Raw genomic sequence first — 13,558 nt, 5'->3', positions numbered from 1 at the left:
GCGACTAGCGTTGATCAATGTCTATGGTCCCAACATAGATGACCCGGAATTCTATCATATAATTTGGCGTAAAATCAATGACTTATCTGACATGACTGTAATTTGGGGGGGGTGATTTCAATGTTGCACTGATTGACAATCTAGACAGATCAGGTACTACAACGGAACCACACCGGAAGGCAGTAGAAATCATACAGGACATTATGTCTGAAACACACCTCCATGACAATTGGAGAGTACGTAATCCGGGGTGTATGGAGGCTACGCATTCTTCGGCGGTGCACAATAGCTGGTCTCATATAGACTACTGGTTGGGTACCAAAGATGTAGGGCTTTGGACATGAAATCTATGCCATATACCCAAAACATTGTTGATCATAATCCTGTATTGTTGTCCATGATAGTACCACATTATGTACCGCCTCCCTATATCTGGAGATTCAATGCAAAAGGGTTATTAGATCAGGTGTATACTGAAACTATTAGTCAAGCCATCACGGAGTATTTTGAATTAAATAAACCCACAACTGAGGACTCCGGCATACTCTGGGGAGCCTTTAAGGCTACCATTAGGGGAGTAAGTATAAGCACCAATGCGGGTATATTAAAGGACATGCGTCGGCAACTCAGCATGCGGGAGGCCACACTAAACAACCTGGAGCGTGAATACGAGCGCACTCAAGACGCAAAGATATTGGATAACTTAAGGGTTGTTATGTCCGAATATCAGACATTCGCAGAGGATGAGCTTAAATATATCTCAAAACGACAGATGGCAAGGTCCTATGGTGAGGGGGGCCGACCTGGTAGGGTATTAGCTTCCAACATTTGTATGAGTCGTCCACCACAAACAGTTCTGGCAGTCAGGGATGCCAATGGGGAGGTACAGCGTGACGCACAGGGGATAGTGCACGAATTTATAGCTAACTATATACGTGACAACCCACTGCACCACCCTCTGAAATTATGGAATATCTGGAAGATGTGACAATAGCATGGCTCTCAGACAAGCAAAGAAACTACTTTTTCCCTGCCAGTAACAGTGGAAGAGGTAACAAATGATCAAATCGCTCCCAAACCGTAAAGAACCATGCCCTGACTGCTTCACCAGTGAATTTTATAAAGCATTTGTAGACCAGTTTGGTTCAAATGTATGGTGATGCTCATGACCAGCAAATATTACCGCCCACATTGAGAGAAGCCATGTTAATTGCCCTTTTAAAGCCCAACAAGGGCCCAGAGTGTTGCGAATCATATTGACCGCTGTCCCTAATTAAAGTGGATAGAAAGATATTTGCCAAATCCTTGCTGTTCGACTACAACCGCTGATGACTAATCTCATCTTCTCGAGCGACAAATTATAACACCAGAACTTTATTTGCATTAACCCATTATTTCACCCCCAACATAAAGGCGGTTGCAGTTCTATTAGATGCTGCAAAAGCATTTGATTCTATTGAATGGTCATATCTCCACACTGTTTTACGACGGATGGGCTTTCCACCCATCTTCTTACAATGGGTGCAAATTCTATATACTGAACCTACAGCGTGTATTAAGGTTAACAACTACATATCTGGGGCCGTTCCAATTGCGAGGGGAACAAGGCAAGCATGCCCAATGTTCCCCTTGCTATTTGCGATAGCCCTGGAGTCGCTTGCATGTAAGATCCGACAAAAGCATCACTATTCAGCATTTCAATTTGCGCAGACCACTGCATATATCTCTATATGCGGATGATATGATGCTATACGTGCGGGATTCTGAGACTAACTTGCCCCCCCCTACTCAGGGAATGTATTAAATTCGGACGTCAATCTGGTCTTCAAATTAATTGGTCCAAATCTCTCATCATACCATTGACAGACAACACACCCACACTCGACAGAGTTCCCACTAGAATGGCAATCAGAACCTGTAAAATACTGAGGGGTGTGGTATCATCGGGACCCAGAAGTAGTGATTCGCACAAACTATGGCAGGGCGATTAGTATCGTGGAGGACAAAATAGGGCGTTGTATTCAATTACCCATAACGTTGGCTGATCGGCTGGCCATTGTCAAGATGGTCATTTTACCCAAATGTCTATCTTTTTAACAATATCCCTATTACTCCCACAGCAGCGGTATTTCGCAGGCTATCTGCAATGGTGAATCAACTATTATGGGCAGGTAAGCAGACCCGTATTGAATTGTGTGCGCTTACATTACCTTATTCACGCGGGGGCTTTAAAGTCCCGAATGTTCTTTTGTATTTTTATGTGCGCAAGCGCAATACGCGTATTATTGGTATCACCCAAATTCTTATCTCACTCACGTGGCCATTGAGGAAGGGGATGCACTTCCAATATCACTGACTGCTGTCACAACACATCGTAGACCCCCATTGCATAGTCGGAATATCAGTGCTATAGATACGACCACGCAGCCTGGCGCAAGATGGGTAAACTGCAGGGGTGTGGAAATTATTAAAATATCTACTTGTCCATGGGGCAAGTTGCTTCATAAATCTACTTGTCCTTTAACAAAATCCACTTGTCCCTTTGGTGCCATGTGGTTCGGCGACAAATTATGGCAGCGGTCTCATTATATAAGAGCTTATATAGCCTCTCTGATTATGCCAGTGCTCATACCATAGTGGTTCTTGAATGCTGGCAATCCCTTTATGTTGACACTTTTCTACAGATCTACATACTGGGACTGAAGGTAGTGGTAAGCAATGGTTCCAGGGTTGGAATGCCCTTTAAGTCTGTGCAAATCTACTAACTTGCATGTTTTAAGGGTTTTCAACTAACTACTCTTCTCTAATATTTTCCAATACTGAGAAATGTTGGAAATTTACTCCTGACAATGGCAGACGTAAACCTTCTTCCTGAGTTGGGGGAAAAAAGTGGTTGATGGGAAAATGACCTTGGAAACACTTGGGTTTTCGCATGAGCAAATCTACACATGCATATTTGCTTATGATAAACTGCAGTTCACAAATATTTTCCAGGAGTACATTTCTTGCCCTAATTCTATAAATTCTTGTAAATTCACAAAGCCATATAGCTGCACTTCATGCAAGGACATATACCACGGGTGCACTTTGAGACTTTCTTTAATAATAGGGCCCCTAATTTGGTCTGGCGTTAACTCACAACCTTTTGTGTTCATTAAAATTCTCTCTCCCCCTCTCTGTAGCGGCTGGATTCACTGTGAGTGACGGCATTAAGCTCTTTCACATGGAGTATATTTTCACACAAAGTAGTTTAGTTCAGTGGCTGTAACTAATGTTGCAGTGTGTGCTTTTTTTAGACAAATTTTTTTGTGCTTTTGCCAATGTTTGTTATAATGGTGAGGGCCCGGCAGCTCTCACATCAAGAAGGCTTTACAACCATGCCAAAACAAGTCACGTATTGGCAAAATTAAAAAGCTGACACTAATTTCAGACCTACTGGCTTTGCCAATGCTTGTTTATTTTTGTTTCTCATAATCTTATTGAAACTGGTTACACTGATTTTCCAATATGAATATTTTTGCGAAATACTAGCATGCATCAACACATTTTACTAAATGATGCTGCAAAGAAATGGTACCTGAAATTTCACGGTAGTTTAGCAAAATGTATTTGTTTCCTACTTTCAGTTTTTTTAGGAACATTTTATATTGAAAGCAAAGAGTCATTAATCTTGCTCTCAAGCTTCTGCAAATATTTGCATCTAATCAGAGAGCATCTGGGAGCATTATGCATAGCTCATATTGCTAAACTTTGAAGCAGTGAGTACACATTTTTATACTGTAACCACTGTCAGTAGCGCAGTCAGAACTTACATTTACTTAGGGCGCTTACCCTAATAATAAAGGCTTTCAATTAATGAACCATAAATACAAGTTTGAACAGCATTAACATAGGCACACAAATAATAACTTGACTTCAGGCTGTGCCCTTCCCTGGCCCTTAATGTGCTCCTGCAAACTGGCAGCCAAAGGGTTTGTGCTGCAGGGGGTTGGGTCTACTTGTCCCAAGGACAAAATGCACATTAAAACTTGTTGCCCTTGACCCCAAACAATATGTCCTGGGAGTCGGGCTATAGGAATTCCACATCCCTGAAAGGGTTCCTTTTTTCTACAGAGATTGGAAGATCTATCCTTCCCTAGAGACTCCTTGGCTGTTACTGTGGGGAAGGGAATGCAATCTAGGGACACTCATGTTTGTCCTCAGTCACAAACTTGGCTATGTGAATAATTAATAACTGGCCTGAAATACAATCAGTTGTAACGTCTATTAGTGAGGAACATGCAATATCTTGTTTAAAGGCTCTCCCTAGACTTTTATTCCCCTTTTTAAATTAAGGCTGTACAATAGCTCTCATTTTCAGAATAGTAAATTGAAATTAAACAAAATGCCTAAAAGCCTATGAAACCACAATTAAACAGTTTGCAGTCTGAGCTTGTCAATGCCTCAGCTTGTGATGGAGATAGTTTGGGGAGTTTGGAGGCCAGGAAGGCAGCGAGAGAAAAGGCCATCAACAAAGAAATGTACTGCAAAGCACATATAAACGGAACGTCTGTTGGATACTGTGCTCCTATTCGATAGTCATTGGCCTAAAGGTATAACTACACTTCCTGAAGATAAAGAAAGGACCTCACTACAGAAAGCACTCTCAAGTACACTTTTGGGTGCTGACTGGAGTTGTATATACATAAACCTGAGGTACTGCCCAAAGTCTATCCTGAATGGAATGTAAGTAAAGTCACTTAGATACTCTACAGATGCTAACAAGGTACTTTCAGAGAACACCTCCAAAATGTGCATCAGAGCGACTATAAGAAAGATATCTACTGGGACAAGAATTGGTTCAGGTCTAAGATAGGTCTGATGCCTAGAGTAGGGGATCAGAATTCCACCCTCTGCGTTGGCTCAACATCCTGTGATTCTGGGCAAATCACCTAATCTCCCCTTGCCCGGGGACAGCGCCTGGATACCCTCACAGGTGAGAAGCGGCACTATTTAAATCTACTAATTACAATTACGTCTCCAGTCTTTTCTGGGATAATTAAGTACCAGGAGAAAATAAAGCTCAGGTCATTTTCTTGTTCAGAAGCCAAACTAATAGCTTCCAAAAGAGAAAGCTTCTTAACCTCCAGCACCAGCTCTGGTGATGAATTCTGAAACTTGTGTTGGGAACAGAGCAGGATTTGAAGCAAGGTCTATGGTGAACCTTTCAAGAATATTTTCAGATCCCACTGGTCTTGAGTAATTAGAGATCAAACTTTGTGAAAAGAGAATGCCTCTGCTCCCACCTGGGATAAATGATCCTTGACTGATAAAAAGTAAAGAGTACATCATGCAAATGTATTCGTTTTGCCTAAAAGCTGTCAGACTGCACTGCCATCCAGCACTTTGGATAAAATCTATGCTCGATTAAGGAAGATAAGGAGGAAAACCATTTATTCTGTTACGAGAGTATTTTCGTGAAAACCAAAAAAGGCTTGTATGTAACCTACTGCTGCATGATCAAAATTGTACTTGAGGATTTAACTTTGAATAGTCAAATTTTTACTTTTTCAGGTTTCGATTAGTTCTGGGAAATTAGGTATCGCCCTTCAAATGCTACAATCTTGTCCTTTTCAGCTGTTGAGGAACAAAATAAATTTTTGTCTCTTTTCTAAAGGGAGAAAGCCTAGAAATACTGCAATATTGTCTGCACTTCACAAACAGTAACAGGACATGAGGGTGAATCATGTTTAGCAATGCTTTAATATAACGTTTGTTTTGCTTAACTTCCACAGCCTTCCCATCTTTATCCAGAAGGTGCAAATACTGGACCTCTACCATGGTTTGGTGTTCCAGTAACTACATCAGATTGTGCTGGGAAGTTTCCTGTGAACACCGATCAACATAAATGCAAAAGAAAATCGATAAGACAGGATTATGGAAGGTCTAGGATCACATTTAGCTCTAGGATGTCCTTCCAGGTCACCATATAAATCTGTTTCAGCATCGTAATCAACAGTTGGTGACAGAATTAACATTAGGATGACAACAAACTGTTTGAACAGGCGACTTCTGTTCGGTCTGGACTGTTCCCATGAGTAACAGGGTCAAGACTGATTTGCATATGGCTGGGTCATAACTTGTGTGTCACAGTGAGCTAAAGAACGATGATGGATTTAACCCAAATATGTGACTGGGGAGTGAATGTCTGAAAAGTGTCAGCGCTCCATCCATCAACCCCTTGTGTTTGCAATTCCTGATATGACAAGCATTATACTGTGACTTGAAAGTTGGAGGCAGTATGATCATGCTTTACTTTCAGGAGATTCTGATTATGAAAAATAACATGATACATTTTGCTGAAATGGGTTCTGAATGTGAGCAATGTTGAGCCTAGCATTTTGGCGGTCTTGACCTGAGAAGTTCAGCTTGGTTTTGTTGCAAAAACATTCTAAGTAAACAGCATATTTTTATGTTAACATGAGACTGATGCTTTACATTGATACATAGCAGAGCCTCATTTGTGTAATAAGCACGATTGCTTGGCCAGCTAACAGAACATTCCAGGGTTCCTGACAGGTATATACCCTTGCAATGCCCGCTTGAGTGCATATAATATGTTAAGATATGGTTTGGATATACAAAATCTCTTTGCTCAAATTTCTAAAAACGTCGATTTTAGGACATCAAATGAAACATACTTGAATTTTTAACTCTGCTCTTAAAGTTAATGTTCAATACACAGGTAATGTTATCACTTGGTGAAGGAAACACAACACTTCGGGATCGTTGCAATGTAATACAAAGGCTTTATCATTGGAATATTAGTTCATTGAAGAATAGGGGGTTTCTTTATAGAATTGTAATCTATGTGTATGTCTGTACATGTCCTTCGCATGTATATGTCCTGTGTATGTACATGTAATTTTTAAACCCTGATGAAGTTCCATTGGGGAACAAAACACATGGCTGGTCTTAAACCTGCTTTTACATATTTTGTATCAAGAATAAAAACATTCATTTAAGTAACGAAGATTAATTCAGTGTGATCTGTGATTGTTTTTCTGGCTCTCAGGGAATTGGACTATTCCCAAGCTCTCTCACTATAAACTGTCGACAAATTGGCTGTGCTTGAACTAATGCTCGAGTCCCTCACCTCAAAAGGAGCTTCCATTGAGTATGTAAACCATGAGTAGGGCCTGTGGTAGGGGAGCCCTGCAGTGATGAGCGGCAATTTGAACTGAAGTTTATTGTTAATATGGGACTTGGGTTACCTTAGCTGACAATTCATTTGAGATTATCAAATGGACTGGAAAAGTTACCAAAGTGCCACATCAGGGTATTCTCGTATTGATATTAAACTCAAACAATAATACACACTATATGCCCACATGCCAGATCCCTTAACCCCTTCGACGCTCATGACGAGCTGGGCTCGTCATGCAGTAGCCTCCTGCTACGCTCATGACGAGCCCAGCTCGTCATGAATGTGCGAGGATCGCGAAATCCCAGCACAGCAGGGGAATTCCCATAGCATCCAAGAGGTTAACAGTTAAAACAGAAACGAAATTTCTATAAATAACGGGCCGATTCCCAATCCTTTTATAGGCCCTAAGGCCCCAGAGCATTCAGGTCAATGACAGATCGGTCCTTGGCACTTTACAGTGGTGTATTTCCGGTTTAAAAACTCTGTCTCCCCCATCTAGTGTTCTTCACTGAAAACCCTTTTGTTTTGGGAGGATTGCTTTTATGAGTGCTTTGAATACACAGATGCTCTCTCTCTCACTCTTATGTGCCCCTTGAATGGCTCCTTGGTGGTTTAACAATGCTTCCAGTGGACTGGTCCACTGTCACTCCTGGGTGGACCTGGCGTTGGACTCCTTTGATAGCTTGACAGTGCCTTTAATGGACTTGTTATCTTGACTTCCTAGGAAGACTCCACATAATCCCACAGATCCACATCTACAGCAGGTTCTACATTCACAATTGTCAATCCTTAAAAATGATAAAAACCACAAGCTCAACTATATCTATTCTCACACACTCTGCAACACCCCATGCTTGTGCACAGCGACATTCAACGCACCATGCTTCCAGTATTATCATATCTCAAGCATCCCTCTGAACTTGTTACATACATCACAATCTACAAACACCACCTCTACAAACATCACCCTTTCAACCATGCAACCCCAAATGAAACAAGAAACGGAATGCAAAGCTAAGTACTTTAAAACCTTACCAGGGATAGGAGTGCAATATAAATATTTAAAAAAGTGCTTTGTGCTTCTCAAGGGATAAGAAAGTGGCATTTAAGTATCAATGCAATATGTAAAGAAGCACATAAGAAATCCCTCCAAATAAAATTGAAAATGCCTATTTATAGGCAGACTTACGCAACAGTTTTAACTTTCACAAGAAATGTATCATAGAAATATCAAAAATCAATTAAAGCATTAAAATGGCTTTAAAACATACACAGCAGCCTTGCCGTCCAAAATCTTTATCATTTTTTCTCTGACTACCTTGAATATGTGGGAAGATGGTGCTGTACCATTCACTTAAGTAGCTGCAAACACAATAGATTGAGCAGGTTGGTTCCCATTGACAAATAATGGTTTGCCTTAGGGAAGGTGGTATTGTCTGTCCAAGCGCTTCTAAATTGCCTCAGACTGCTTTAGCACCTGCGTCTCAATGGCTCAGGTGGGCTTTTGTGGAAGAGTTGTAGCTACCCTCAGTACACAGATGCCCTTAATCTCAGTTTGCCGCGATGGAGAAACAATAGACTGAGTCATGTGATGCAGGACTTTTACATATTATGGTTCATTTCCATATTCCACAGACATGTTACAAATAAACCAGGCCTTACTTTATGTAAACATGAAAGTATGAACTCTTTTAGAGTATGTATGTGACAGGCTTGGGGCCAGAAAACACGGATATTCTGAATGAAATACTGATGTGAATAAGATCACCATATAAATATAAATCTAATTTTCAGAACCAGTTGTGCTAACAGAACAGAGAAGTTCCCATTCTGTGGCAAGATCACTGCACTTCAGACCTAATCATTTCTGAAAGTTGCAGAACGAAATTCTAAGGCCATCTCAACTTGCACAGATAGCTTTCTTGAAGGAAATAATAAAAGAAACATGTTTTCAGTCTTCCAAGTGTTTCTGCAATATCTGAATGCTGTCTGTAGCTCAGGTAACGGACCCATTTTCTACAGGGCAAATATATGAGAGGATCTGCAGGGAGTAGCTCCTCCTTTCTCCATCCAGACTCACTGGGGGAAGAGTATAAAGTGAAGATTTGGGAGGAACAACAATCACAGATCATAACTGCTGAGGGGCGTGCCAGAGAGACTGTATCCGACTGAAGGCACAACAGCTGTAAAGTATATATTTATACCAGGGAAATTACTAACGGCTCCCATAATTATGGTGCTAACAATGTATACATATATATTTACAAGTGTTAGGAAGAACAGGAAGAAGGGATGAGGGTTGTAAAATACTGTGGGTACTTTAAGTATTCATTTGAGTTATATTAGGACTGGAGAGATTAATATGATAATTACCGTCAATCTAATACACCAGCTTTTTAGGTGAAGTGGAGTGTTCATAATAAATACGTTTGCATTACAAAATACTAACTATTGGGTGTCTGTCTACTGCTACTAAGGGCTGGGGAGCGAGTCTGCATACATAGGGCAGCACTACATTTCATCACGATATTCCTTTATATAGCTCTTGCTTCTTTTTATTGCAAACATTCTTCACAAACACAAAAAATAAATGTTACTGCCACGTCCTACGAATTAAAACTTTAAATCAGAAGAAAAACAGCACAGATGCTTTCCAGCAGGCAGTGTACATCACGGGAAAATATGATTGTTATTGGTGCAAACAAAAAAATGTATGGCCTTTGAATAACTTTAACAGGAAAACACTTTAAGCACACAAGGATCACTAAAAAAGGATTAAGAAGGGAAAAAAAGGTAAAGTATTGGCCGACCAGCCCTGAGGCTGAAGTGCTCTTGTATTTAGTTGAATGTGAACATGCGATTAGTAAAAACACCAGCAAAGTCAGTGGCTGAAATAGGCTAACTCACGACCCCCTGCTCTATGCTGCGGAGCGGCCAGAATCAAATGTTGAACAGACGAGTCACAGTGACCTTATCCAATACCCCTATTTGTATTTATTTTTATATTACACAAAGCTAATGAAACAAATAAAGCGGTCTGTTGGCCAGACCTAAAAAAGTGAACGCATTTTAACAGTCTGAGCTGACAGCCTTTCGAGACAATCTGAGTAAAACTTGCTGGCCAGAGACAGTCTGTCAAATGTTGCACCTAGAGTCTTCATTTTCTACTGGGATTGCGACAGCATTAATGTGGGTGAGACTGTATATTTCACCCACTATTTTCAGAATTAAGTATGGTCGTACAAGTATTCTGAATTTAGGATGATTAAAATCTCCGACAACTACTGCTGTACATTATCAAATATGTTGCTGCTGTTCTGATCTTTCTGAGAATCGTAAGAAATTAGGAAGAAAACTTGTGTCATCCGCATATCTGAGTAATGACAACCAACTTCACACAGATGTTTGTGAATTGGGTTAAGGTGTATATAAGCTGTAAACCGCAAAGGAGACAGGCATGATCCCCGTGGCACTCCTAACAGTATTGGTTTAAACACAAAAAAATTTCAAAAAATTACATGGAGTCTGTTGAATTAGAGACACACCACTTTTCTGCTCATTCAGAAACTCTGGTCAAGGTGCATAAACAGCAACACCAGGGGCACTCCATATAAAATGTTCAGGGTTGTAGTCTGGATATCCTAGGAGGCAGTCCCCATTCAGCTCAATGATTTTCAAGACCAATAGCCATCTCGCTAGCCAGTGATATTGCTCCATAAAACCCAACACTGCACAGTAGTAGCCTTTTCCAAGACCTCCAGCAAAAAACCTTGAGAGCTTATATCTGACATTCAAATACCTCAGTAATATGATGTACTCTGCTACCGAAAAAGTAACAAATATTGCCACTTACAAGTTCTGTGTCTGTCCACATTCTAAGGCGCTCCACCTCCCTTGATTTTCCACTTCGTCTGATGTTAATGTTGTCCATTTCTTGGAGAACGGCTTCAGCAGTACTATAGAATTTTCATGTGAAAAAAACCCACAAAGTAATCACTACAGATGTCCATACTGAGACGTATACCAGTGAAAAAAAAAAGGTTCTTATATGTATTCACAGTTCCCTGGCACATGCATCTTTAATTGATTCACATGCATAAATTGTACACGGTTAGTCTGGAAATTCTCAGTGAAAAACTGAAAGGAGGCAAACTTAAAAACACATTTGCAGCCAGTCATCGCACTCGAAGCTTTAAACTGTAGTCAATGATGTGGCTGAGCTCTGTGCTCCAATCCCAGAGAGGTCATTAGAAGTTTAGATTTTTTAGGCATAAAACTAGCATCAGAATGGAAGGGGGAAAGGCTGCAAGTAAAATCTGTGAAATATATAAACGCAATTACAGACAAGTAACTTGTATACTTGTATTTCTTCCCCTTTAGGTAGTCATAGATTCACATAATTAATCGTAGTCAGCTATATTATTTAAAATTCAAATGGCGAGGAATTTGAGCAAGGGTCTAAGTGTTGGCGGTCTGACTGCGACTTTGTTCTTGAATGGAGTGTGCCAGCAGTAGAGGTACGCAGAGGAGTGGCCATCGGAACAGCATGCACACGTGTCAGGAATGCAACCGATAAAGTAGGCAAGACCATTTGTGCATGTGGCTTTTCATTTTTGTTTTGGCAGAGCACTATGCATACTCTACCCTCCACGCTATCTACTGCTTCGAGATGGTCACCATTATTTAAATTCTGAGATTAAATAAGATGGTCACATTTACAGAAACAGATATACTTTTGTTAACAGAACTTAAAAACAGTTTCAAATCTGCAGAGGATGAAATCGATCTCATAATGAGAAAAGTTGCCATAAGGTAAACTGGTTCGTTTATGTGGGATGGAAACTGGATTAGTTGTTAAGGCTATTTTTTTAAGAAACGTAAAGAATGCATTTTTGATCCAAAAATCCTTAATTATCCCATTCAACAGATGCAGGATATGTACTCCAATATCGGCCTTATGGATAGGTTCATAAGAATATGAATTCTTTGCGGCTGCAGTGAAGAGTACTCACGAGTGCACACGTTTTGTTAGGGTTGGAAACTCCTAAATAGGGACCCGGAGGAATAATGCACTGGGAAAATAAGGACTGTGTTCTTTGTTGCCATCTGAATCTTTATATAGAAGCAGTTTTGAGGGAGGAGTGTATGAGGTGACAGAAATAACTGAGCCAATAATGAGCACACTAAGAGTGGGTATGTATGTTTTGTGGATGTTAGAATTATTTCCACTTTTCTAGAGTCTTATAGGTTGAAAAGGGACAAGTCTGCCAGTAGAAGATAGCAACAGTTTTTTTTAGAATATCCAGGGTCCCACACTCTACATGCCAAACAGCTTGCCAGACATAAAATCATGAAGGGCCTGATCTTTCCTCATTATCAGCAGCAGGGAATTGACCTTGTATGTAAAATGATGATGATGAAGGGAGATTTATACCGCGCAACTTAGCCCAAGGGCATCAAGGTGCCAAACAGTTTAAATTGTCCATATTCTCCAGGAGCACGACTACAAGTAGGCCTCTACAAAGAACCAGGTTTTCAGAGCCTTACGAAAAAGCACCAGAGAGGGCTGCACTACCAGTTCTGGAGGGAGAGAGTTCCAGAGCTTGGGTACCAGAGTGGAAAACGTCTACCTCCCCATCTTACCTTTGCAAACCTAGGGACTAGGAGAAGATTTTTGTTAGAAGAACGAAGGGTTCTACAGGGGGAGTACAGATGGAGGAGGGACCTAATACCCTCAGAGCCAGAGCCATACAAAGCCCCATGGGCGAGGCAGAGGATCTTAAAAGAAATCCTAGACTGGATAGGAAGCCAGTGTAAATTTTTCCTGGCCAGCGTAGCTGAGGAAAGCATAGGAAGATTGAGAACCATCTTAGCTGCCGCATTTTGAACCATCTGTAAGCGATGGATGAGGCTTTTGTTAGCCCCACATACAGTGCATTGCAGTAATCGAGTCTCGAAGAGACAAGAGCCACGGTGACTTGCTTCCGGGCGTCCAGGGAGAGATATGGTGCAATCTTTCTAAGGATCCTGATAATACCACAGCAGGTGGAGACAGTCCTATTGACTTGAAGGTCAAAAGAAAGAGTGGTATCTATGAGAACCCCCAGATTCCTAGCAGAGTAGGAGGGGGAAGGACAATCTCCAAGGGAGGCCGGCCACCAGTCATTTGACCAGACGTCTTGATTGCCCCTAAAGATCAGGACCTCCGTATTCTCTCCGTTGAGCTTCAAAAAATTCCTGATCATCCATTGGCACACTGCCTCCACACAATTTTTAAAATTCCGGGCAGATTCATTCACAGACTGCGTGAGGGAGACCATAATTTGGGTGTCGTCGGCATACGACAGCACCTCAAACCCGAAAGATCTCACT

General features: G+C 41.0%; 1 protein-coding gene across 3 annotated transcripts in view; it reads right to left on the bottom strand.

The window, feature by feature from the left end:
* The window catches only part of ATAD2B (ATPase family AAA domain containing 2B), a 974,520-nt gene that overhangs the window by 747,324 nt on the left and 213,638 nt on the right, over positions 1-13,558 (bottom strand). For all 3 annotated transcript variants that reach the window (XM_078647713.1, XM_078647714.1, XM_078647715.1), the window contains exon 5: positions 11,040-11,142. In XM_078647713.1, the coding sequence (XP_078503839.1) occupies positions 11,040-11,142 (103 nt within the window). The remainder of the gene's footprint in view (positions 1-11,039; positions 11,143-13,558) is intronic.

Source organism: Lissotriton helveticus, chromosome 6 (genome assembly GCF_964261635.1).
Source record: "Lissotriton helveticus chromosome 6, aLisHel1.1, whole genome shotgun sequence".
Taxonomy (NCBI): domain Eukaryota; kingdom Metazoa; phylum Chordata; class Amphibia; order Caudata; family Salamandridae; genus Lissotriton; species Lissotriton helveticus.
The sequence above is the reverse complement of the archived record's forward strand: the minus strand, read 5'-3'. Positions and strand labels throughout refer to the sequence as shown.